A 25,602-nucleotide genomic window follows, 5' to 3' on the forward strand; every position below is an offset into this window, starting at 1 on the left:
CCCCCCCCCCGCCGTGTACCAAATGACTGATCCAGTTGACGCAAGCAAACGACGCCCTCTGCTGTTGTAAATCTGCCACTTTCAGTGAACAAATCTCCCAAATTAACTCATGTTAAAGAGGATCTATGATCATTTTTTAAAAAATAATTATGTATTTTCCCTTCAATTTGTCAAGCGGTTCCCACGTGTCAGTAAAATGCTTCATAATACTCCCAAGTACAGTATAAGAACACTCGTTAATCGTTTTTTATGCTTTCCCCGAGTCCACTGTATGCGCAAACGCCAGGGGGAGCCTCAAAATGTCCTACGAACCGAAGTTTAAAAAAAACTGTTTACTGCAATTCGTTCAATTCTATTGAACTATAAATTACGGCATGCTTTGATAAAGTATGATGATATTTTAGAGTTGTGCGTTTTTATTGTGCTTTGGAATGGATTCCTGACATTTCAATTCAATGACGTAAGAAGATTTGAAGGCACCAGGCGCTGACCGCCTGTCCCTAATCAAGTGTCCGGTGTGTCACCTGGCACGTGCATGACGAGCACTTCCGGCCACTGTTGTCTCCACAGACCAGACTGGAGTCTGCACGCCCTCCCTGCACAGCCGACGTGCTTCCGCGTGCGCGTGCGCGCCGAGATAGTGCGGCGAGTCAAATCAGCAACCGCGGAGGAGCTGCTGCGGCTGGAGGCGACCTACCGCGTGGATTCGCCGCCCCTCCCTCGCCACCCCTGCTGCGGCTGTTTGCGGCTGTCGGATACGCCGGAATCCCGCCAACCCCCACCCCCGAACAACCTCCCTCCCGTCACCAGCTCGGTCCACAAACATGACGCGTGCGGCGACTTTATCCGGATTTTGTGCTTTTCCGGGCCGGGATTTCGGGTCCACTTGTTCGTCCACGGTACACCTGTAAGCGTCGCGGAAGGCAGTCCGGACCCCGGATCCCGGACCCCGAACCCGACCATGGTGGTGTTCAACGGGCAACTGCGCATCCGGATCTGCGAGGCGCTGGACCTGAAACCCACGGCGTGGTCCCTGCGTCACGCCGTGGGCGCCTCCGCCAAGAGCTTCCTGCTGGACACGTACGCGGCGCTCAACGTGGACGAGTCGCGCGTGGGCCAGACGTGCACGCGAGCGCGCACCAACAGCCCGGCGTGGAACGACGACTTCACCGCGGAGGTGCGCGACGGCCGCGCCATCGAGCTGGCCGTCTTCCACGACGCGCCCATCGGCTACGACCAATTCGTCGCCAACTGCATCATCGGCTTCGACGACCTCCTGCAAGGCGGAAACAAGCACTTTGAGGACTGGGTAAGCATCTTTACCACCACCACCCCCCCCCCCCCCCGCCGCCGCCCTCCATATTTTTTCTTTTTTTTTTAGAGTGATTGGTTTGGGGTTTGTTGTCCTTGTTTGTCACGTGACTGCGTAGCCGCATGTGCTCGTTTGATTGGCTTTCAGGTATGACGTCATGGGAATTCAATCAAAACAATGGAGCGATTTCGATCCTGTTGTTGATATTGCTTATCAATGCGATTCCTGATCAATTCTCGACGCATTATCATTGGGCGAGGAAATGAAATGCAACCAATTATTTCTGATCATAGATTCAGCTCACGATTTATAAAAAATAACCGATTGATCCGTTGAGAATTATTTTTTTTGAGTCAATGATAAATAGAATAAAACAAAATCAGCTTTCAAAATTTGTTCAAAAACAGGAGCGCGCTTTCAAACGCGTCATCAAATTGACAACAGAAACAAAAATAACATATTTTGACGGAACGCGTGTATAAAAATAGACGCCAAGGCATAAATATCAAGTGGTCGTCGTGCATGTGATGGTGCTCTCATACTGTCATCGCCAGTCCCCCCCCCCCCCCCCTCCCCCGTCCTCGTGTTTTCCTGCCGGCATCTGACAAGGTTGTCACATTCTCCGTTTTAAAAGGCAAACAACCCGCTTTTTTTTTTTTTTGCTATGTACTTGTCGTTGTTGCTCAATCCGCTCGTCTCCAGAGTACAAAGTTGACGTGAGAAACCAAGCGCTGACTCGGCAGGTGCCGACGTTTTGATCGTCCTTTCACGCGGTACTGAAGGCGCCGTTTTCCCCGACACTTGATTAGAAGCTTCTGCGAGAGGCTGACGGTTGACGTCTCGAGAGAAAACAACAGGCAGGCGAGAAAAAGAAAAAGAAAATAAAGAGAATCCGCTGGCGGCAGCGTGTCGTCGCCTGCCCCGATTGCGTCGTGACACGAAAACGTCGTCCGCATGCACGTCGGATGACGTTGGAGGCGGACCGGATCATCTTCGGAATCGGCTTCTTGTTTTTGTGTAGCTCGAGCTTTGCGAAATCCTCGCGAGTGGTTTCAAAGTAGCAGCGCGAGGAACATCGGCAGCTATTCCACTCCGCGTCAACATTGTTTGCCGATCGAATGGAGCCCAACGCCGCCGCTTCGAACGTGTTGTCAACTCCGCCGGCCGCCTTGGAAAGATAGGACGCAAACGGACGTCGATGCTCTTTCAGCCGCCTTTTTTTTAGGAATGAAACAAACGGCGTCAACGAATGACGTCATTAAAAGACAATTCCCGGCACACACACCCGGCCCAATGATGAAGAACCAACAGAAGAAATCGGCCATTGACCCGCGTTTCCTTTATGCTAACGTTAGCTTGAGTTAGCATAAATCGATAACGTTTGACTTGTGGCTCGGAAATACAAGGAAGGCCCCGTGACCTGACCTCCTCTTGACCCCGTTTCCCTGTAGGGGGGGGGGGGTGGACGGTCGGGCCCGAGGAAGCACGTGTAACGTGTGTGTGTGTGTGTGTGTGTTTGCATCTAAAAATAAAGGCGGCATGAAGCGGGCTCGACTTCCTGTTTTTACTGTCAGTCGACTTCCCACAGAAAGAAACAAGGTGCTGATATCTCTGGAAGGACCCCCCCCCCCAAAAAAAAAACCTCTCCAAAAACGATCCGACAAAAGACACCAGAAGGTGCGAAAATCGCGATTTGCGCGCTCCTTTTTTGGTTATTTCCGGCAATCATTGAGAAATAAAGTCGGGCTGGAGATTTGCTCACAAACAACTACGCAGACAAACGATGGTCGCTTGATTCATCTTCTTTATTGTCATTCTTCATTAAATTCCATTCAGGAAATTTGCCCCCCCCCCCCACCCCACCGAATTCTTCCTTTTGATTGAGGGTTATTCATTTCTCATATTTTGGAATTGTCGCCAACGTTGACGAGTTTCTGCGTAAAGTGCACAAAGTGTCCATCTGATGAAAATGAATCGGCGCTCGCCGCGCCCAAATCGGCTCTCGCAATGGCATCGTTGTACAAACGTACACGCGTGAAATCGGCATCGCACCCAGAGATGCGAAGAGACGGCACGCTCCAAATATTTGCGGGGACTCGGTTGCTATGGAGACGCTCCAAACTCCACAACACACACACACAGTCGATCACAGCAGAGCATGTATGGAAGATTTGTGTTGCCTCTCCACTCCTAAAACAAACAACTTTTTTTTGGTCCATGCATCTTTCTGCTTATTCATCAAATTGTATGTCAACGAGCCAAATGTTAAAGGTGACGTCACAAACTTGACCGACACGGAGGTGAAGTTGTGTGCTTGGGCGTCTCGTTGAGCGGCAATACATAATCAAGTTGTGGGAAGAGGGTGTGTACGTGTGTGTGTGTGTGTGTGTGTGTGTTTCCTTCCTTAGGCCTCGCTATATTTGGAAGCGTGTCAGCACCTGCATGTCTGCGCGCGTTTGCAGGAAGGGAGCGATTGCGTTTGGGACGTTGACCTTTTTAAGGCCGCCGTAATGGCATCACAATTACCGAAATCAATCAAACTCGCAATGAATGTTTGTTTTGTTGTTTTTTTGGCTTACATCAGGCATGTCCAAAGTCCGGCCCGGGGGCCAAATCCGGCCCGCGGTCGAATTTCATCCGGCCCTCGGCCCCTGTCATAAAATCAGTGCCGTCTGGCCCGCAGGTTGGGCGCAATGGAACACGTGTTGCATTGACTGAGGTCTCATAGACTGGTGAGTGATGTTTCATAGAGTACTGCTTCCCTCTAGTGGCTAAATGAGTAATAGCATTCACTAAATGAGTAATAGCATTTAGACACTAGAGGGCATCACTCACGAGTTAACAAGACATCACTCCGTGTTTATATTGACTGATGTCATATGATTGTTGAAATTAAAATAAAAATGGAAATGTGAAACAGACTGGCTTACTCAAATTTGTTGAACAATATTGTTGTTCAATGTAAAGAATGTCAGCCAAGGTCGGCCCCCCGACATTTTACCACATAAAATCTGGCCCCCTTGGCAGAAAGTTTGGACACCCCTGGCTTACATGATCGGCAATACGCGGGTGGAAAAAAAGTAGTTACACAAAATAAGAGTGATCTGCATCTGGGTAACATTCGCGCGGCCACTTAAGATTAAGATTAAGAAAACCTTTATTGGTCTCGCAATGGATAAATTCCAGATTCACTTGATGAAATAAAACTTTTTTTTTCCAGTGTAGTGGGAAACCGGCACTCGATCTGGTTCCAGTGTGAAGGTTCACCAAGCATATTTTCTGATTGGTTGTCGTGCCTCGGCTGTATGCAAAAACTGCCCAAAATGTGATGGTCTTTTCACGCAGCAGATTTGTCCAAAGTCCCCCCCCCCCCCCCCCCCCCCCCGGGATGACCTTGAGTGGTTCTGCTGTCACCGGAGCACAAAATCTTTGGAACACGAGGAGTCGGGATTCTTAGAACCGTCATAACGGTCGTAACTTTTGTTTGTCTCGCAATCAAAAGGTCAAATTCAATCTTCAAGACGGGGGTGCGAATGGTTAAAAAAAAAACACACACACACACACACACACGCATTTCTTTGTTTGGATCCTGGACAAAATGTCGTGACTTTCACGGTGCCACGGCAATTGTTGTGCAAGACGGCGCCGTCTTCTGCTTTGCCGAGTGAACCAACAAAGGCTCGGTCCTTGACGTGACAACTAAAACAAGGAATCAATCAAAGGGACCCTCCCAAAGCGGTAAACTCGCTCACCCTTCATACCTCGTCTCTGCTTTCCATCTTCTGTTTACATATCGTGACATCTTCTCTTCGTGTGTGTGTGTGTGTGTGTGTGGACCTGCGGAGGCTTTTGCAACAGTGAGCCACAAAACCATTTTGGACAGAAACCCCCCCCCCCCCACCCCCCACTGCAACAAATCTTGCGTTGAGGTTACTCCATTTTATTTTGTCAAGTGGTTGCGTAAAACAAAATCGTCTGGCTCCAGATCCATGTTTTAAGTCAATGTGTCGTCTTTATTTTGAAAGGTTTGAAAGTTAAGGGGCCCGTCCGTCCGTCTCACTGGCCTGGAGACTCGCCGGTGACCTGAGGCCGACTCGAGTCTCTGCGGCAGATCTGTGCAACATCTCCGAAATGTCACGGAGACAAACTGTTTTGGCAACTGGGGAGACATCGCAACTCAATTGCAACCATCGCTGAATTCAAAGTGCTCTACGCGGAGCATAAAGAATTCATGCAAAAACAATCGAGTCAAAACAAAGGCAGTAGAATGCACGAAAGCCTCCGACTAAAAATCGAGTCTCGTGCTGAGTCAAAAAGCCTGAAAATCCAAATGAAATTTAAAGATGGGGGGCGAAAGGGGCTGATGGGCAGCGGGAGCACACTCGACCGGCGTGTCGAAATCAGCCGTTGTCTTTTTGTGTCCTGATCTTGTTTCTTTTCTTCCTCCTCTCCGCTCTGTCTTGGCAGGTCGACCTGGAGCCCGACGGGAAGGTCTACGTTATCATCGATCTTTCGGAATCGTCGAGTGAAGGTACGATCGGCTCGCGGTTTTTACAGCCGGCTGACATGAAAACTCACTTCACTCGTTCACTGGCGCGGACGCTTGTACTGGTCCAAGCGTACATTTTTCAGCGGCTCCGGGCGCAGGAAGAGAGGCTCGCACCGGCTTGCCTGCAAAAATTTCAGCTTCAACGTAACTGCCTCGAACGGCTTTGGATTTGGCATCAGCACAGCTTTTGAGTTGATGAGAAAGACGAGGCGCCGAATATCGGCTTTCCGCGTCCGCCGTGAGCCGGAGAAACGTTACAAGTCGGACTTAGGATGTGGAAACCGAGTCCGGTATGTGTTGCAAAAGTAGGGCTGAACAATATGGACAAAATGTCATCTCGATATCAATACGATACGGTTACAACCCCCGAGTCGGATCATTGGGAACGCTGGTAAAATGACCACGTGTTCTCCGTGTGAGCACGCGTGTGTGTACGTTGGCATTCAATTGGAGTCCTTGGTGAAATGTGTTTGCGCAGCCTCGCGTCACATGTTTGACTTGAGAGCTGCAATCAAACTATTTAGCGCTCGCGGGCAAAGGACAAAGTACCCTCTGTTGCTAAATACGCTCCGTGCTCGAACACAACCCCATTCACTTCTGTGGGAGGAGCTTGTAGCAACCACAAATGCCCTCTGGGGACTCTGACATTTGAATTTCGTGCTGTGAGACTGATCAGCCAATCGGCGGCCCCGCTGCCGATTGCTACCAACCAATCACAGCCCCCGGAAATCGATCTTGATCCAATCACTGGACGTTGGTTACGCTAAGGCCCGCCTTGCTGGTACATGAATGATCGTATGTTTGCTAAAAGAAACCAGTGTACCATAGCTCTTCGAGTACTTCACTTCGCCTGGCCGTCGCTCCTTACAAGCTCACGTGAGCTTGCAGCGCACCAGACCAAATATCCCATCGATAAAGGCGGGATGTCACGCGTGGTGCCACGCAAAATAGACAAAAAAGACACACACACACACACACACACACACTGACACTGCATCCATTTGCTAAATGAACGTTAACCTTTCAGCTGCAATTCCACACATTTACTTGCCAAAGTGTGTGTGTGTGTGTGTGTGTGTGTGTGTGTGTTCGTGTGTGTGTGTGTGTGAGAGAGAGAGCGCGCGCGAGTGTGTTTTGATCCGTTTCCTTTCATTCGCATGTATTGTATTGTATTTTGGGCCACGTAGGGGTACAGTGCCATCTGGCGGACATGTGCTCAATGTGCAGCTTCATTTCGGACAAAGCCAAATAAATCAGCAGTGACGCTTCTAGGTGACTCTTGGCGAACTTTTATTGAGCCGGCGTGTGTATTTCACGTGCGAAAAATCTCGGAGACCAGCACAAACAAATGCGTGACGTAACGGAAAGAGCGCCACCGCATCCCCCCCGACATCCCTCACGGGGGAAGAACACCAGGCTCTGCTCACCGTGCATACCACCACCCACACTCATGAACCTTTTGGGGTCCATTTCAGACGTGTTGAAGTTTATTCTTTTTATTTTTACCTCTCGGAGGATGTCCAAAGATGCTAACTAGAACTGCAATTGTTTTTTTAAATTTTTTTGGGGGAAAAAATGTGAGCGTACGCCTTTCTTGTGATTTTTGGCACAGCGGCGACGGCCGTCAGCGACAATGAGGAGCGCGTCTTTCGCCAGCGGATGCGTCCCAGGAAGCGGCAGGGCGCCCTCCGCCGACGCGTCCATCAGGTCAACGGCCACAAATTCATGGCCACCTACCTGAGGCAGCCCACCTACTGCTCGCATTGCCGCGACTTCATATGGTCAGTCGCACGCCGGTCGCCGTCCGCGCGCTTGCCTTCCACTGGACTATTGAACAATGTCATGACCGTATTGATTTTGAAGCGCGATATTCATTATGGAGTTGTTTTTTTTTTTATGTCAGCGCACACATTTCAAATATATATTTATTTTTTAAATATTTTTTTATATAATTTATCATTTTATAATATATACAGGCGGCCCGGAAGTCCAGTGGTTAGCACGTCGGCTTCACAGTGCAGAGGTACCGGGTTCGATTCCAGCTCCGGCCTCCCTGTGTGGAGTTTGCAATGTTCTCCCCGGGCCTGCGTGGGTTTTCTCCGGGTGCTCCGGTTTCCTCCCACATTCCAAAAACATGTGTGGCAGGCTGATTGGACGCTCTAAATTGTCCCTAGGTGTGAATGTGAGTGCGAATGGTTGTTTGTTTCTGTGTGCCCTGCGATTGGCTGGCAACCGATTCAGGGTGTCCCCCGCCTACTGCCCGAAGATGGCCGGGCTCCAGCACCCCCCGCGACCCTAGTGAGGATCAAGCGGCTCGGAAGATGAATGAATGAATGAATAATATATATATTTTGGGGGGTGCTGGAACAGATTAATGGAATCCCCATTGATTTCAATAGGGAAAGACGATTTGAGTGAAGCGCATGAATTCAACTCGTGCCTCAAGGGCCCCACTGTACTTTTCTCCATGATGTGTACAATGAATAATAGCCCCCCCCCCCCCAAAAAAAAAGCTCGGAACCACTCGGTCACGCTGCTAAAAGCAAAAGTGTCTCCAAACCTTTGAGCAAAATTCTTTCTTTTGTTTGTGGTGGTGGCGTGTGGACCTCCAGGGGCGTGTTGGGCAAGCAGGGCTACCAGTGTCAAGGTAGGCAAGGGCTCACCGTGGATTCCGTCCCGCTCCGGATTCGCGTGTTGACGCGTTGCCTTGGGCTGCAGTCTGCACGTGTGTGGTCCACAAGCGCTGCCACGAGCTCATCATCACCAAGTGCGCCGCCATGAAGAAGCAGGAGGACAAAGCGGAGGAGGTGAGCGCCGGCGAAACGGAGCGCGCCGCACACTACCAGCCAAAGCATCTTCTCCTTCTTCTTCTTCTTCTTCTTCTTCTTCTTCTTCGCCACGTGGTCGTTCCTGCGTGTCCCGCAGCCAGCCGCCTCGCAGCGGTTCAGCGTCAACCTGCCGCACAAGTTCCGCATCCACAACTTTAAAGTTCTCACCTTCTGCGACCACTGCGGCTCGCTGCTGTGGGGTCTGCTGAGGCAAGGCCTGCAGTGCAAAGGTACGAGTGTGCCATTGGAGGCTTTCTTTCCAAAGAGGGGGTTAGGGGGAGGGGGGCACGGCTAAAATAATGACGCTGCGCGACGCACTCCCCAGCAGTATTAGACCTCGAGTGGCTTCGTTGTTGGGTTAGCGCTTGGTTAGTTAGCTCTTGTCGCGACGCCTTCAGCCCAAAAAATGTATCTTCTGCATCAGGCTGGAGCCGTTGCTTTAGAGCGCCCCGTTGTAGCGGTGAGTGTGTGCACGTCACACGGGAAAAGGAGAAAAATGACGTGCAGACCGCCTTTAGAGTGCCTCAATGTCAGCCGCGAGTGCGTGGCAGCCGTGGTCAGAAAGGCCTCAGGCTGGAGCAGTTGCTTTAGAGCGCCCCGTTGTAGCGGTGAGTGTGTGCGCGTCACACGGGAAAAGGAGAAAAATGACGTGCAGACCGCCTTTAGAGTGCCTCAATGTCAGCCACGAATGCGTGGCAGCCGTGGTCAGAAAGTACTCGGGCTGGAGCAGTTGCTTTAGAGCGCCCCGTTGTAGCGGTGAGTGTGTGCGCGTCACACGGGAAAAGGAGAAAAATGACGTGCAGATCGCCTTTAGAGTGCCTCAATGTCAGCAACGAGTGCGTGTCAGCCGTGGTCAGAAAGGCCTCAGGCTGGAGCCGTTGCTTTAGAGCGCCCCGTTGTAGCGGTGAGTGTGTGCACGTCACACGGGAAAAGGAGAAAAATGACGTGCAGACCGCCTTAAGAGTGCCTCAATGTCAGCCGCGAGTGCGTGGCAGCCGTGGTCAGAAAGGCCTCAGGCTGGAGCAGTTGCTTTAGAGCGCCCCGTTGTAGCGGTGAGTGTGTGCACGTCACACGGGAAAAGGAGAAAAATGACGTGCAGATCGCCTTTAGAGTGCCTCAATGTCAGCCGCGAGTGCGTGGCAGCCGTGGTCAGAAAGGCCTCAGGCTGGAGCAGTTGCTTTAGAGCGCCCCGTTGTAGCGGTGAGTGTGTGCACGTCACACGGGAAAAGGAGAAAAATGACGTGCAGATCGCCTTTAGAGTGCCTCAATGTCAGCCGCGAGTGCGTGGCAGCCGTGGTCAGAAAGGCCTCGGGCTGGAGCCGTTGATTTAGAGCGCCCCGTTGTAGCGGTGAGTGTGTGCACGTCACACGGGAAAAGGAGAAAAATGATGTTTTGGTTTTTTTTAGAAAAAAAGTCCACCTTGACAGTCAAGATGGACTTCACATTTGTCTGGCACTGTTAGAGTGCCTCGTTGTTGGCCACGAATGAGCTTTTCAACATAGAGAAAAGCCAAAGACCAAGGGTGAGGGGAGACTTTTCTCTATTTTAAAAGCCCAACTCGACAGCAAGGATGACAACGGGGGCTTTACTTTGCCATGATAGTTTCAGAGCGCCTCGTTCTTGCGGCGTGTAAAAAAAACCCGTGACGACTCAGTGGGATTGATGTGCGTGCGTTTCAGTGTGTAAGGTGAACGTCCACAGGCGCTGCGAGAGCAACGTGGCGCCCAACTGCGGCGTGGACGCCCGCGGCATCGCCAAAGTCCTTTCCGACCTCGGAGTCACACCTGACAAGATCTCCAACAGCGCGCAGAGGCGCAAAAAGTCGCAGGTGGGCGTCGACTGCCTCCGTCTCCCCCAGCCAATCAGCTTTAAGCTGCGCATTGCGTCATCTCATTGCGCCCTCAACGGGGGGGCAAATTGATTTCAGCAAATTTTTAAAAAAGGAAAATGAAATGAAACGATTGAAATTCCATTGATTGAAAAATAATTTCAAAAAATCAATCAATCAAAAAAAAATCATTGACGACAAAAAAAATGATTCTGGTTCAAAAGGGGAAAAAAATGACTTTTTACATAAATATAAATAAACCAAGTGAACCCACAAACAATAATTCAGTCTTTTAAAAACATCGAATAATATCGAAAAATACACGACGACAAGTTTTTACATGGCGACCGATGTCCCACATGGTGTCTGCGCAGCTCCCTCGGGTTCACAACCTCGAACGGCTTCCTCAGACCAAAGAAGACCGGACCAGGTCGGCCCCCACGTCTCCGTGTGACCCAGGTACAGACCGTCACACCATCAACCAAGAAGAAACCCACCACCACCAAAATGATCCGCCTCTCGGAATATATCGATTTTATTTTGTTTTTGTTTTTTTGTTTGTTTTTTTGTGTGTGCGCAGATACGAAGGATCTGGAGAACATCCGCAAAGCCCTCTCCTTCGAACATCGCGGCCAGGAGCTCTCGTTGCTCTCCGCCGCCGCTGCGGTCACGGATGAGCGAGGGGAAAACGGCCAGGTGGAGGCCCACGCCGCCGCCAAGCCCAAAAGGATGGACCTGAGAGACTTTGTGTTCATCAAAGTGCTGGGAAAAGGAAGCTTCGGAAAGGTCAGCCAGCACGCGATTGACGCTCGAGGGTCGCGATTTGAGAGCAGAGAGTTGAATTCAACTTTTGTCCGAAATCATCCTTGCCCGTCGGAATCGGGCCGGGGAATAAAAATCGACCACGTCGGACAATTCGGCCACAGAAATAGAAACAAAAACAACAACAACAAAAAATGTTGGCCTTGAAGGTCAAAGGTCAGCAGGGTCATTGATTGTAAAATCATTTTTTCCTGCAATGTATGGAATGCCACTGCCCCCCCCCTAAAAAAAATGAAATACATTTTTGGAATGAAACAGAAAAATGCCACTCGACAGTTTCGAAAGACAGTCGTTGCTCTTCCCCTTTATGGGGTGTGCGACTCGGCCACTGGGGGGCAGTGTAGTACATCCAGACATTGCTTAATTGAGGAAAAATCGTGACAAAACTGCAGTAATATTGGTCATTTTTCGCAGAGGATAAAGAATGCATGCCCGCAAGTATTTTTATATCGTCTGTCTCCCTGTGTTTTGACCGTTCAAGCGGAAGGTTTTTATATTTTTATATTCACGCCAGTGTAATGATCTTATCTACGGCATTATGTGTTAGCATTACAGTGGTAATGCTAACACATACGAGGTGCACTTAGTTTTTGTGTTTAGTTTGACAGTAAACGTGGCGGACGCCATTTTTTTTTTTTTTTAAAGAACTGTCCACTCTCTGCTGCTCAAACAGCGGCACGCCTAAGATCGCTCGTGTGTATTTTTGGCGTTCAGGTGATGCTGGCCGAGCTGAGGGGCAGCGAGGAGGTTTTTGCCGTCAAGGTGCTGAAGAAGGACGTCATCCTGCAGGACGACGACGTGGACTGCACGCTGACCGAGAAGCGCATCCTGGCGCTGGCCCGCCAACATCCTTACCTGACGCAGCTGCACTGCTGCTTCCAGACCCAAGTAAGAGCGCCTGCGTCCTGCGTGCGTACGCACCGCCTGCAGAGGGCGCCAAATCGTAGAAAATCATTTTCACCGGACTGAATTCTTTCCAGTGCAAAGGAGGCACTTACAAAGTGGATATTAAAGTGGATATTAACTTTGTGACATAGTTGATGAAACGCTAATTCACGCGAGGTCCACCCCCCCCCCCCCCCGAAGCCCTTCCCATTTTTATTTATTTAGAATGGGACGACTCAACTCTTGACTTGTCAAATGAAAACTACGGAACAATGAAACGATGTTATTGCAACACGCTAAGCGGGAGAAAAGCCGGCGGCCATACATCGAGTGACACTTTGAAGGGGGCCCCCGGGAGGGCAACAACTTCCTGTGGCTGATGGATGTTTTGTCTAGCGCATGTTGCATAAGTGTTCCCGTCACGGAATGTATGCGCGCGTTACGTCCGCGCGCGCACGCGGCGGCGCGCTGAAGTTAAAGCCGACATCTTTTCATTTGCACCCGAGCCTGACGACGCTCGTCAGTCGACAAGTAACAAAGTGTGCGCCGCCGTGGCAACCGCAACAAAAATGTTTGTGAGATGAGGTTTTGGGCAATTCTGCAGCTTCACCTTGGACGTGACTCATGTTAAGGATAAAAAGTCGTCATTAAAGGGGCGCCCTCGCAACCAACGTTATTATCGGGAAATATAAAAAAGTACAAGTGAAATAAAAAAAAAAACGAACCTAGGATATCTTATCTTATCTTATCTTATCTTATGAGTGACACTGCCCTCCAGAAGTCTTAAAACGCTTCAGGAGAGCATGAACACTGAAAATCTGCATATAATTGATGCATTTGGGGGAAAAAAAACAACAACAAAAAATCAAACATCCCCCCCCCCCCCCAAAAAAAATATTGCAATAAATATGTATTTTCCCGGGCGGCCCGGTAGTCCAGTGGTTAGCACGTCGGCTTCACAGTGCAGAGGTACCGGGTTCGATTCCAGCTCCGGCCTTCCTGTGTGGAGTTTGCATGTTCTCCCCGGGCCTGCGTGGGTTTTCTCCGGGTGCTCCGGTTTCCTCCCACATTCCAAAAATATGCATGGCAGGCTGATTGAACACTCAAAATTGTCCCTAGGTGTGAGTGTGAGTGCGAATGGTTGTTGGTCTCTGTGTGCCCTGCGATTGGCTGGCAACCGATTCAGGGTGTCCCCCGCCTACTGCCCGGAGACGGCTGGGATCGGCTCCAGCACCCCCCGCGACCCTAGTGAGGATCAAGCGGTACGGAAGATGAATGAATGAATGTATTTTCCCCCCCAAAAAGCTCAAATATATATCGAAGAAGTTATGTTTGGTATCAATGTTTTTTGTGGATTTGAGCTAAACATCCTCATGGATCTCAGCGGGGGGAGGGGGCGGGGTAAACCTTTCCCTGAAATCGCAATTAAAAGCAATAAAGAAGCACTTTCAGCGCCTAAAAAAAAAAAATAAAAAAAATGTGGACAAAAGTTGCATCCACATCCTCGACTGTCTGAGGTCAACAATTTCAATGAGTGCGATCTTTGTTTATTTTCTCGGAAGGTTCTGGAACACTGCGTGATGGCGTCTCCTCCAGAAATCATCTATTCCTGTTTTGTCGCTCGCACAACAAACACAAACAACACACACACACACGCGCGCGCACGCTGGGTGGGCGACCGGGAGGTCACATGACATGTTTGCTCATGCCCGTCGAGTCGCCATCGCACACACACACACACACACACACAGGCTACAGACAAAGGGATTGTGGCTGCTTATGTAACATTTTTGATGCTTATCATGTGTATTGTATGGACCCGCCTACTCGCCACTCCACTAGACACACACACACACACACACACACACACACACACGCGCACACACACGTGGTCTCTGAGCAGCGTGTGATCACAACAAACAGGCCCTCGGAGACACACTGTATACACTGTACATTGACACACACACACACACACACACACACACTTCCTGCTTTTGAGGTCTTGCTCAGCCGGCTAATAACGAGGTGACCCGTCGGTCTGCCACGGAGCCGTGTGAATTTGACATTTGCTTGTTTTTGTTTTTTTAATCATCTAGTTGCTTCACTGTGCAGAGGTACCGGGTTCGATTCCAGCTCCGGCCTCCCCTGTGTGGAGTTTGCATGTTCTCCCCGGGCCTGCGTGGGTTTTCTCCGGGTGCTCCGGTTTCCTCCCACATTCCAAAAAAAACATGCGTGGCAGGCTGATTGGACGCTCTAAATTGTCCCGAGGTGTGAGTGTGAGTGCGAATGGTTGTTCGTTTCCGTGTGCCCTGCGATTGGCTGGCAACCGGTTCAGGGTGTCCCCCGCCTACTGCCCAAAGACAGCTGGGATAGGCTCCGGCACCCCCCGCGACCCTACTGAGGATCAAGCGGCTCGGAAGATGAATGAATGAATATATAAAAATACAGGGCGGCCCGGTAGTCCAGTGGTTGGCACGTCGGCTTCACAGTGCAGAGGTACCGGGTTCGATTCCAGCTCCGGCCTCCCTGTGTGGAGTTTGCATGTTCTCCCCGGGCCTGCGTGGGTTTTCTCCGGGTGCTCCGGTTTCCTCCCACATTCCAAAAACATGCGTGGCAAGCTGATTGGACGCTCTAAATTGTCCCGAGGTGTGAGTGTGAGCGTGCATGGTTGTTCGTCTATGTGTGCCCTGCGATTGGCTGGCAACCGGTTCAGGGTGTCCCCCGCCTACTGCCCGAAGATGGGCGGGATAGGCTCCGGCACGCCCCGCGACCCTAGTGAGGATCAAGCGGCTCGGAAGATGAATGAATGAATGAATAGTTGAAAAGTACGGAAGGCCCTAAAGTGAGTGTTGGGGGCGGGGGGGGCTAGCGCTCGCATAGGATGGACTTTTCTTGTTAGGACGAGAAGGTTTCGCATCCTGACAAGAAAGTTTTCTTGTTAGGATAAAAAAAAGTCTCTCGTTAGGGCGAGAACGTTTCTCGTCTGGAAAAGAGAAACATATTTTTTTCTTTATTTTTTTTTTCACTTTAGCGGCTCCGTAGCAATGCAATCCCAATTGCATTTTTTTTTTTTTTTATTGCGGGGTTCCAAGACTTCCTGTCAGCTTTGTTGCGCCCCTCCCTTCTTCCTCCCCCCCCCCCTCCTCCTCCCTTGCCTCGCAATCAACTGTGGCATCGCGCCGGTTCTCCTTATCGGCCTAATTACAGCGCAGCAATGTAAATACGCTTACGCAACGGCAGCGGCGGCCGCATTCCGCTGAAGACGATTGCACGGATGGTCTGGAACGCCGACGCGCATATGTATTTTTTTTTTAATGGCAATAAAATCTCCAATCATTCAAGTCATGAAAGTTGGATTTTAAGGCTTAAAATCCCGACCCGAAAAAAAACGATGCCTCCAGACAGATTCAAATCTTGAACTAAGAGGCCACTAGCGTACGAGCTAGCACAAGTCAAAGATGAGCCAAGGCGGAAGGAATTTTCACTTTGCTAAACCTGAAGCGACAACCGAGGGGGGGGGGGGGGGGGGGGGGGACGATGGTTTGCGGCTTCAAAAGTGCTCGAGGGCCAATGCGTCACCTCATTTTTGCGGTAAATCTTTTCTGTTGGAAAAAACGTCATCATCTTGACGTCATCAGAAATGTGTTTCCTCACGCCAAGCCCCGGAAGCGCAACTGAAGTCATCGTGGGCGGATTGCGAGCAAACGTGACCTTGACATTTTGCTATCTGGGAGCGAGCACGACATGAGAGTTCATTTCGATTGTAATATTTTGCTAAATATTTCCTGTCCAAATATGTGGCAAAATTCTTTGATTTTTTTTTTTTAATCCACTGCCACAATTTTGATTGATTTTTTTTTAAATCAACAGTACACACCTACAGTAGATGATGAAAAATTCATGTTCTTGATATTTTTTGTTAAGAAATGTCAGATTGATCATCGGATTTGCAGCAAGATTGTAAAATAATTCATTCATTCATTCATCTTCCGTACCGCTTGATCCTCACTAGGGTCGCGGGGGGTGCTGGAGCCCATCCCAGCCGTCTCCGGGCAGTAGGCGGGGGACACCCTGAATCGGTTGCCAGCCAATCGCAGGGCACACATAGACGAACAACCTTTCGCACTCACACTCACACCTAGGGACAATTTTCGAGCGTCCAATCAGCCTGCCACGCATGTTTTTTTTGGAATGTGGGAGGAAACCGGAGCACCCGGAGAAAACCCACGCAGGCCCGGTTGCCAGCCAATCGCAGGGCACACAGAAACAAACAACCATTCGCACTCACACTCACACCGAGGGACAATTTAGAGCGTCCAATCAGCCTGCCACGCATGTTTTTGGAATGTGGGAGGAAACCGGAGCACCCGGAGAAAACCCACGCAGGCCCGGTTGCCAGCCAAACGCAGGGCACACAGAAACGAACAACCATTCGCACTCACACGCACACCTCGGGACAATTTAGAGTGTTCAATCAGCCTGCCATGCACATTTTTCGAATGTGGGAGGAAACCGGAGCACCCGGAGAAAACCCACACAGGCCCGGTTGCCAGCCAATCGCAGGGCACACAGAGACGAACAACCATTCGCACTCACACTCACACCTCGGGACAATTTAGAGTGTTCAATCAGCCTGCCATGCACATTTTTCGAATGTGGGAGGAAACCGGAGCACCCGGAGAAAACCCACACAGGCCCGGTTGCCAGCCAATCGCAGGGCACACAGAGACGAACAACCATTCGCACTCACACTCACACCGAGGGACAATTTAGAGCGTCCAATCAGCCTGCCACGCATGTTTTTGGAATGTGGGAGGAAACCGGAGCACCCGGAGAAAACCCACGCAGGCCCGGGGAGAACATGCAAACTCCACACAGGGAGGCCGGAGCTGGAATCGAACCCGGTACCTCTACACTGTGAATCCGACGTGCTAACCACTGGACTACCGGGCCGCCTGTAAAATAATTGATTGGCGAAATATATATATATATTTTTTAACCCAAAAATGGGAACCATTTGGAATCCCTCACTAGAACACGACTCATCTTTCATGGCTTCGTTCTTTCACTGATTTTTTTTTTTAAACGGCGCCTTGTTTTCTGAATCCGGGCTAAGGGCCCATCGACTCATGTCGACAGTCGCCACGCCTCATCGTTTTACAGCTCGGCAAAATGTCCCCATGACAAACTCCCACATTGTCGACGAAACGTTCTTTCTTGAAACTTTCACTTGTTTGCAGTCAAACGATAAATATCTTTATTTTTTTTAAAGGCTTTGGCCCCAAAAAAAAAAGCTTGAATCTTTGGTTTCATTCCAGTACTTTATTGTATCGTGTAAGTAACTATTGTAAAAAAAAAATAAAGACCACGACGTCACGAATTTCACTGATCACGGGTTTCTTTGGGGACGTCACCACCAGTGATAAATGAGGGATTACTGCACTTTTCGCTGTCTTCTGTCACTTTTCGCAGGTGAAACGTTCCACGATCCCCCGAGATAGCTGAATTCGAGGCCATGAGCGGACGCCGCTTATTCATGCGCTCCGCGGTCACGATTGGGGCCAGTAACACGAGCCGCTTGACCTTTTGGCGCAGCCGCCCTTTCGTGCATGCACGCATGCTGTCGATGTTGTTGTGGATTTGGACAATCCGGCAGGAAGCAAGCGCCTGACGGCAGTCGAATGCGCTTGTGAACGTACATGGAGACGCTCGCAACTCCTCAGCGAGCTGCAGAAGTAGTTTTTGTTTTTAGCGTGAGGATAAAGAATATATGCCTGTAATAGCGACGGTGTGGCAGCCCAAACGGATGGACCGGATCTGAACTTCGGGCTGCGGGTTTGACACCTGCGGCTGAAATCCGCATTGTTCTTTGTTATTCAGGTGTTGTGTTTTTGGCCAGAGTCGGAGCTGGAACAACATCAGGTGGGGGAATTTAGTCAGAATAAATTCTTGACAAGCTTCCAGGCCCACACATTCAGACACGTTTAAATGGCAGAATGAGTGCGCGGTAATCAGCGGGGTCATCTTTGGCAGGAGGAGGCTAAGCGCTAATAGCTCGCAATGTTCCGATGAAAATAAGCTAGGCTAGAAATTCCCTTTTTTTAAATTTGTAGGGGGAGGGGTTTTGTGGTTTTATTTTCATTCTCACTTTCCTGCGGAAGACATCACAAGTTTGGGTTTGTGCGACTGTGACCTCAGTGTACTCCCTTCGCTTAGCCTTGATCGTTAGTTAGCAAAATTTGGACTGGTCTCAAAGCGACCTCATGTCAAAAATGTCCCGTACACTCAGTCCTCGGCGTGGCCTGGACGAACGGGCCATTCCCAAGATCTTTCTGATCTGATTTTAAAATACTGCAACGTGCATGACGTGTTTTCAAAGACCTGCTCCAGGCAAAGGACTCCGAGGACGACATGTCTCTCGAACTGTAGCGTTCGACACTCTCCGGACCACAATATCTCACCACCTTGTCGACCGATGTGACCAAACTTTGAATTGCTTCCGATCGTATCCGGAAGACAACCGCGTGCAATGTTTTTGGGGGTTCCGCAAGGTTCAATTTCAGTCCCGCTGCTTTTCTTTGTGTATTTGCTGCCTACGCTTGAAAACATTCATTCATCTTCTGAGCCGCTTGATCCTCACTAGGGTCGCGGGGGGTGCTGGAGCCTATCCCAGCTGTCTTCGGGCAGTAGGCGGGGGACACCCTGAATCGGTTGCCAGCCAATCGCAGGGCACACATAGACGAACAACCATTCGGACTCACACTCACACCTAGGGACAATTTAGAGCGTCCAATCAGCCTGCCACGCATGTTTTTGGAATGTGGGAGGAAACCGGAGCACCCGGAGAAAACCCACGCAGGCCCGGGGAGAACATGCAAACTCCACACAGGGAGGCCGGAGCTGGAATCGAACCCGGTACCTCTGCACTGTGAAGCCCACGTGCTAACCACTGGACTACCGGGCCGCCGCTTGAAAACATCATGAGAGATATACTCGGTTGCTACATTTTTGCAGATTTCATGTCTCCCGTTCTTGTCGTCGAACACGACGCGAGGACAACTGGGGATTGTTGAGGCGAATCAAAATGCACCTTACGCGCCGCCGCTTCCTGGTGGGCTCGCACAATGGCCTCGTCCGGATTCCCTTCAGACTCTTTATATACGCTGCTGTTTATATCACCACCCGCGCGCGCGCACAGATCGACTTCCTATGTGGCAAAAGAAAGCTGGAATGCAGGAAGGTCCATTTTCGGCAGCAGGAGAACAGAGCTGGCAGGCTGCGCCGCAGTATTGTGTGCGTGCGTTAAAGGAAGGGTGTCACACGGGGGTGGGGAAGGATCGGATCATTGTTGTCTCCTGTCGGTCAAATCGGCTCGGATTTCGGGGGCCTGTTATGCAACCGAGTTGGCGACCAGTCGGTTGTTTGGCTATATGTGCCTGGCTATTGTCTGGCGACCAATCCTTGTCTGTTAGCGCCACGCGTGAGCGGGTGGCTAACAGCCCGTCGTCTTGGCAAGAAACGCCGCCGACAGCCTGGGGGGGTTTTCGGTTCTGGAGAGTCCCTTTACGATGTCCCCGACCCTCCATCGCACCCGATTCAAATGATCAGGATGGTGGGGGGCCTCTCCAGGACCGCACTCGGGCACCGCTGCTCGATTCGCATAGCCGATGTGCCCTGTCGTTGTCTTTCAGGAGCGCCTGTTCTTTGTGATGGAGTACGTGAACGGCGGCGACCTGATGTTCCAGATCCAGCGCTCCAGGAAGTTTGACGAGGCGCGCTCGCGATTCTACGCCGCCGAAGTCACGTCGGCGCTGATGTTCCTGCACCGCCACGGCGTCATCTACAGGTAACGCCCGGCGGGACGCCGCTACCTCGATCTTAGCAACAAAAAACAACAAAAACAACAACAAAAAACGAGCGGGATGCGGGATTCTGGTTAAGGGAAGCCGTTTTCAACTAAAAAGGTCAACTTTTTCAAATCCGACCGGAATTCAACACCCTGGTCACCATCGCCCACGTGATTAGGGAACGGGGATTTCGGGCGGTAGTTCAGGCCCTGCTCTTCTTGGTCTCGTAAAATAAACTTCTTCAACGAAATTAGACTCCTGTGCAACTGCATTTTTTTTTTGTTTGTTTGTTTTTTCTGATGCATTTTTGCTGATCTTCCTGAGCCGCTTCGACTTTGGGAAACGTGGGATGTCGATTGAATAGACACAGAATAAACTCTTTCATGATTGAATTTGGACGATGGTGCTTTCCAGCTCAACAAAAAAAGCCCAAATTGACATCAAAGTTCGAATCTGACATGAGGTACAATCGGCACGGTTGATATCGTTCAGCAACCAAGGCCGGAATTTCTCGCCAATATTTTTGTTTGAGCTCAAGACGACGGAGCTGCTCGTCAAACAAAGACTTGCTTCAAAATGAGAGCCGCTCGGCCACCACTTGGGAGTGAAGAAGTGGCGCCAAAAGCAAAAAAAATAGAATTTTTGATGCCATGACAATTCAGGATTTTCATTTTTTGGTCGTTTATTTGATTGAGTTACTCGAATATTTTTTTTTGTTGTTGTTACCCTCTGCCAAATTCCTACCTTGTTTGTTTTTCGATCTTCGCGTTTCTTCTTGCCCGATAATTTGCAGGCTACTTTTTCCCCCCGATATATTGTCTTACCCCCCCCCCCCCCCTGTGCTGTGCGTCAATGCGTTTCTTTTATATTGTATCGTTCATTCCGGGACCAAGTATGAAGACACCAGGTGAAAACTAGAAATGACTTGCCCCTCGCGGGATAAATAAAGCGGCCCCCCCAATCCGAATGTTGCACAAGTTAGTGCGGTGAGATGAAGGTCGACAACACCAAGAGTTGACAACTTGGCCCCCATCTCACCTCCGATGGCAAGTTTGCCAAACAACCCATCGACCGCAGTCTCCGTCGGCCATTTCTGACATCCGACTTGGCATCGTCACGCTTGTCACTCATGACTTCTCCCCCCCCCCCCCCCCCCGCGAGCAGCTACTTGATGATCATTCCTGACAAATCAAAATGTTTCCCACCTTGCTGTTGCGCAATAATGCGATTTCTCGCCTTTCATCTTGTTTTTGTTTTGACACACGCTCGCCATGACGTGTTCATTCACGGCCAACGGATTGAACGCGACCTGATGCCAACTCACCTTCGCAACCCCGAAAAGACACAAACAGCAAAGCTTTATTTGTACTCGGAAAGGGCCGGAAAAAAACACGATGATGTCATTGAAAAGTCGGAATAAAAGTTGATGGTGGGGTGGGGGGGGGGGGGGTTCCAAGCGCAGCGCTAAGCCAACAGTCATGCAAAAGACCCCCTGCGACGTTGAAGCACACGCCTGTTGTGTTTTTCCCACGATGTTGTTGTGTGTGTGTGTGTGTGTGTGTGTGTGCGGTGCAGCGGGGGAGGGGCAAGCTGTCCGAGTGTCATCGGGATGTCATGGAAAAAAGAAAAAAAAAATCTCTCCAAGATCAACGGCAAACACAGGAAATGTCTTCAATTCAACCTGATTGCCGCGTGAGTGTGTGTTCCCAAACAATGATGAAGGTGCTTTCCGCTGACCCCCCCCCCCCCCCCCACCACCACCACCACCACCACCACCACCTCCCTGCAGTTGAATCAATTCGAACGCGATGGATGATACTAAATGAGCTTTGTGTGTGATATGGCAGCCAGATGGGCCTGCAATTCAGATCTCCACAACCCCCCCCATGCCCCCCCCCCCCATTGACAGAAATGGGCAGACGCTCCAATGACTTTCAGGCTTCGAGTCGTCCATTTTGCGGCTCCGTTCATCGCTTTCACTTCATCTCAGGGGGGGGGGGGGCGAGGGGACGAGGGGGGGGGGGTGTGATGACCACCTTTTAAAATTAAATTGCACTTTGACTCGATGACTCAATAGGACGGCTCATTTTGTTGTCGCGGCCGATAACGTCCACAAGAACGACCAAACGTCAGCAATAAAGTTGCCGACACGCAGATGATATTTTTCTTGTGGCATCGCACCGCCCCCCCCCCCCCCCCCCCCGGCGCCGACATCGTGATTGCGTTAACGGTCAACACCTGCAGCCGGCCCGGTGCCGACACCTCATGCGACATCTTCAATGAGCTGCTAATAAATGAGATTTATTAGCCGCTTTGTGGATCTGCAACGCGCGTGTGCCGGGCCGGGCGTCCCCCGCGGGGGGGCCGTGAGGCTTTTTGGCCTGGGTGGGGGTACATTTGAGCTGTTTCTCCCCCCCTCCCACCCTGTAATTGATGATTCTTTGGGTTCCAAGGTCTCATAACGTAACTGAATGCAATCTGAGAGATGCTAACTGTGAAATAGCTCCGGTTCAAGTGAATTTAGCTCCATTAGCGCGCCGATTCCGACTTACGGATTTTGCGGAATTTCATTGGAACGCCGGCTGCTTTCCAATCCATTTAGAAATAAACGTTTCAAATGAGCGGCGGTGCGAAAAATGATTCTCCGTGCCGCGGAGCAGGAGTCGAAATCTTCTGTCTGCGCTACAAGACTGTCACCGCCGCGACGACCTTTTTAAATCCATTAAAGCTTTTTGGCTTCTTTTCGGGAGAATTCCTCCACTTTTGACTCCGAAACAAATTGCGAACCGTTGCATAAGCAAACGAGAGCTGCGCCGCCACCCGGGACGGCCGCTGTACTTTGGAAGTGAGCGTGGCTGAAGGGCGGCAGCGGCAATGTTGACATTTTTCTCGCAGTCAACCATCAAGCGCCGAGCGGCCGCATTCAGCGTTGGCTCGGTCGTCTCTCAACGCCTCGACGCTTATCTGCCTTCTGCTCGAGCGCTCGCCCTCCTCCTCCTCCCGCCGGCCGTCGCCCGGAATCATGTGACTTTCCCAAACCCATCGCCACCAACCCCGCTGCGCGAAATTCCACCGTTGTGTAGATTAACGTATGCCGAGATTCACCGCCTCGCCGCGACCTGAAGACGCTACTCGCTATTAGCGGCTAACGGTTGGCTTCCACTCGTCGAATCTAAATAAAATAAATCATCTGCTTCCGCACGGCGCAACATTGACTCAATTCTATTTCAACGAGTGCTTTTGCAACCAAGAAGAGCATGTCGGTGATTGTTTGCGTCCTGCAGGGACTTGAAGCTCGACAACATCCTGCTGGACGCGGACGGCCACTGTAAGCTAGCGGACTTTGGCATGTGCAAGGAGGGCATCCTCAACGGGGTCAGCACCAACACCTTCTGCGGGACGCCGGACTACATCGCGCCGGAGGTCAGAAAACAAAGTCGGCGCAGTGCCGCCGTGCCGCCGCGCCGCGTTGTAAGCTAGCCTTTTGCCGGTGACAAAGCCTTGAGATACGAATCGCAGTCGCTTGCCTTTGTTTTTTGTTTTTTTTTTGTGGGTTTTTTTGGCAAGAAAAATAGCATTCAACAATGAGATTGTACTTTTTAAAAACCTGACGAGTTAGTAACATCACGAACATTTCACAATTTGCGCATCACGAGTCAATGCTGCATCCAATTCAGTGTGTTGCTCCTTGTAGTGAGCCTCTTGGCCACCGGGGGGCAGTATAATAGTGTACGGTGCACTCATGCAAGCACAAACAGGGAAGAAGAGACTTCTTCTTCTACTACTCCGTAAATTGCCGTAATGCGAGTCATTTTTCGTAGAGGACATTGCCGCTCTTGAAGCTAATGTTAGCATGTGAAGAAGCCGCAATGCTTGGCGCGTGTTTGGGCCCCAGATCCTGCGGGAGCTGGACTACGGTCCGTCGGTGGACTGGTGGGCTCTGGGGGTGCTGATGTACGAGATGATGGCGGGTCAGCCTCCATTCGAGGCCGACAACGAGGACGACCTGTTCGAGTCCATCCTGCACGACGACGTCCTCTACCCGGTCTGGCTCAGCAAGGAGGCCGTCGGGATACTCAAAGAGGTCCGGGCGGGCGGGCGCGGGCGGGCGGGCGGCAAGGGTTCGCGCACACACACCCCCGTACACGGCTGATCTTTTGCTTTTCAGTTCATGACCAAAAGTCCCAGCAAGCGTCTGGGCTGCGTGGCGGCTCACGGCTTGGAAGACGCCATCAAGCTCCACCCCTTTTTCCGAGAGATCGACTGGGCTCTGCTGGAGGGACGCAAGATCCAACCGCCGTTCAAGCCTCGCATCGTCAGTAAAAAAAAATCCGATTCAGTTGACAATTGCACCTTGCTATATATCTCGAAAGTCGTCTTTCGGGCAGAACGAGACTTCTGTCCGTCAGCGCCGACAGCTTCCGCCACATTTAACGTCCTCGGCCCATGTTTGCATGTTGTGCCGTTAGAAAACCAAACGGGACGTGAACAACTTTGACCAGGACTTCACGCGAGAAGAACCCGTCCTGACGCCGGTGGACGACGGCATCGTCAAGCAGATCAACCAGGACGAGTTCAAAGGTTTCTCCTACTTTGCGGACGACATCGCGGCGTAGGCGAGGACATAAGGCCGAAACGCCGGACCGCGCAGGAGTCATACGACGGCATCTTTGCACAACCACAACTCAGCTTGAGACGGCTGCCTCGCAAAACTGCTCCAGGAATTAGACCTGACCCATCTGGCTTCCAGTGTTCATCTGCCGAGGAAGCCATGTCACACTTCCTCGCGTGTGTGTGAGTGTACCGTATCTGCGTGTATGTTTGTCCCTGAAATCACCCCCCGCACCCCCCCCCCCACACACACACACACAGGTGGGCACCACCCATGATCTTTTTTGACGCGTTGGAAGGGATCAAAGAGCAGCAGCAGTATTCACAGCACGTGTTTGTCTTCTCAGAAACGGCCGACATGCTTCTGTTTTTTTTGGGGGGGGGCAGAAGTGCTGTCTGAGTGAATCTGGGCCAGCACTTGCAGGTCAAAGTTGGTCTGGTGTGACTTGCTTTCACTTTCCCCCTACCCCTACCTCCCGCCCCCCCCCCAAAAAAATCTCCTTTTGCCGGTGGCTCCTGAATAGTGCGCCATTTTCGTCTTTTGCTCGCTCGACTTTGCGTTTGCGTCAATTCCCCCTGGGCACTGTACTGTACTGTACCTTCGAAGAAAGACAATCGATTTTTCATTTGCACACAAAATAATTAAATGTCATGACGTCATGATCAAACAACTCATGTTGGTGTGTGTGTGTGTGTGTTTTTCTGAATCTTTTTCTTGATCGCCAACAGCATTTTTGGAATGAGCGCGACTTGAACCCCAACCTGTGGGATCTCATTTTAGCCTACCAGGGGGGGGGGGGGGGGGGGGGAACGCGCCACAATGACACTCAAATATTTGTAATCAAGACTAGTGTCGTCCGGAAAACGCACAAGCACCATGGAACTTTGCGGTCGTCTGAATTCCTTTTCAATAAGTGTAT

The 25,602-nt window shown here is 50.8% G+C and overlaps 1 protein-coding gene across 1 annotated transcript; it reads left to right on the top strand.

The window, feature by feature from the left end:
* The first annotated feature begins 143 nt into the window (after window positions 1–143).
* Window positions 144–25,159, top strand: LOC127610500 (protein kinase C epsilon type-like). The gene is made up of 15 exons (XM_052080715.1): window positions 144–1,309; window positions 5,780–5,843; window positions 7,474–7,642; window positions 8,474–8,508; window positions 8,580–8,668; window positions 8,787–8,919; window positions 10,369–10,517; window positions 10,892–10,976; window positions 11,098–11,303; window positions 12,054–12,227; window positions 19,916–20,070; window positions 23,356–23,494; window positions 23,967–24,155; window positions 24,240–24,386; window positions 24,541–25,159. Exons 1-15 carry the CDS (start codon window positions 536–538, stop codon window positions 24,685–24,687), a joined length of 2,655 nt encoding a protein of 884 aa, XP_051936675.1. The 5' UTR covers window positions 144–535; the 3' UTR covers window positions 24,688–25,159.
* Window positions 25,160–25,602: the final 443 nt, after the last annotated feature.

This window comes from Hippocampus zosterae, chromosome 11 (genome assembly GCF_025434085.1).
Source record: "Hippocampus zosterae strain Florida chromosome 11, ASM2543408v3, whole genome shotgun sequence".
Classification (NCBI taxonomy): Eukaryota; Metazoa; Chordata; class Actinopteri; order Syngnathiformes; family Syngnathidae; genus Hippocampus; species Hippocampus zosterae.

Coding starts and splice junctions, on each gene's coding strand:
- LOC127610500 (XM_052080715.1), top strand. CDS start 536: ATGACGAGCACTTCCGGCCACTGTTGTCTCCACAGACCAGACTGGAGT. Junction 8,509..8,579: donor GCAGGGCTACCAGTGTCAAG/GTAGGCAAGGGC, acceptor CTTGGGCTGCAG/TCTGCACGTGTGTGGTCCAC. Junction 23,495..23,966: donor CGGACTACATCGCGCCGGAG/GTCAGAAAACAA, acceptor TTTGGGCCCCAG/ATCCTGCGGGAGCTGGACTA.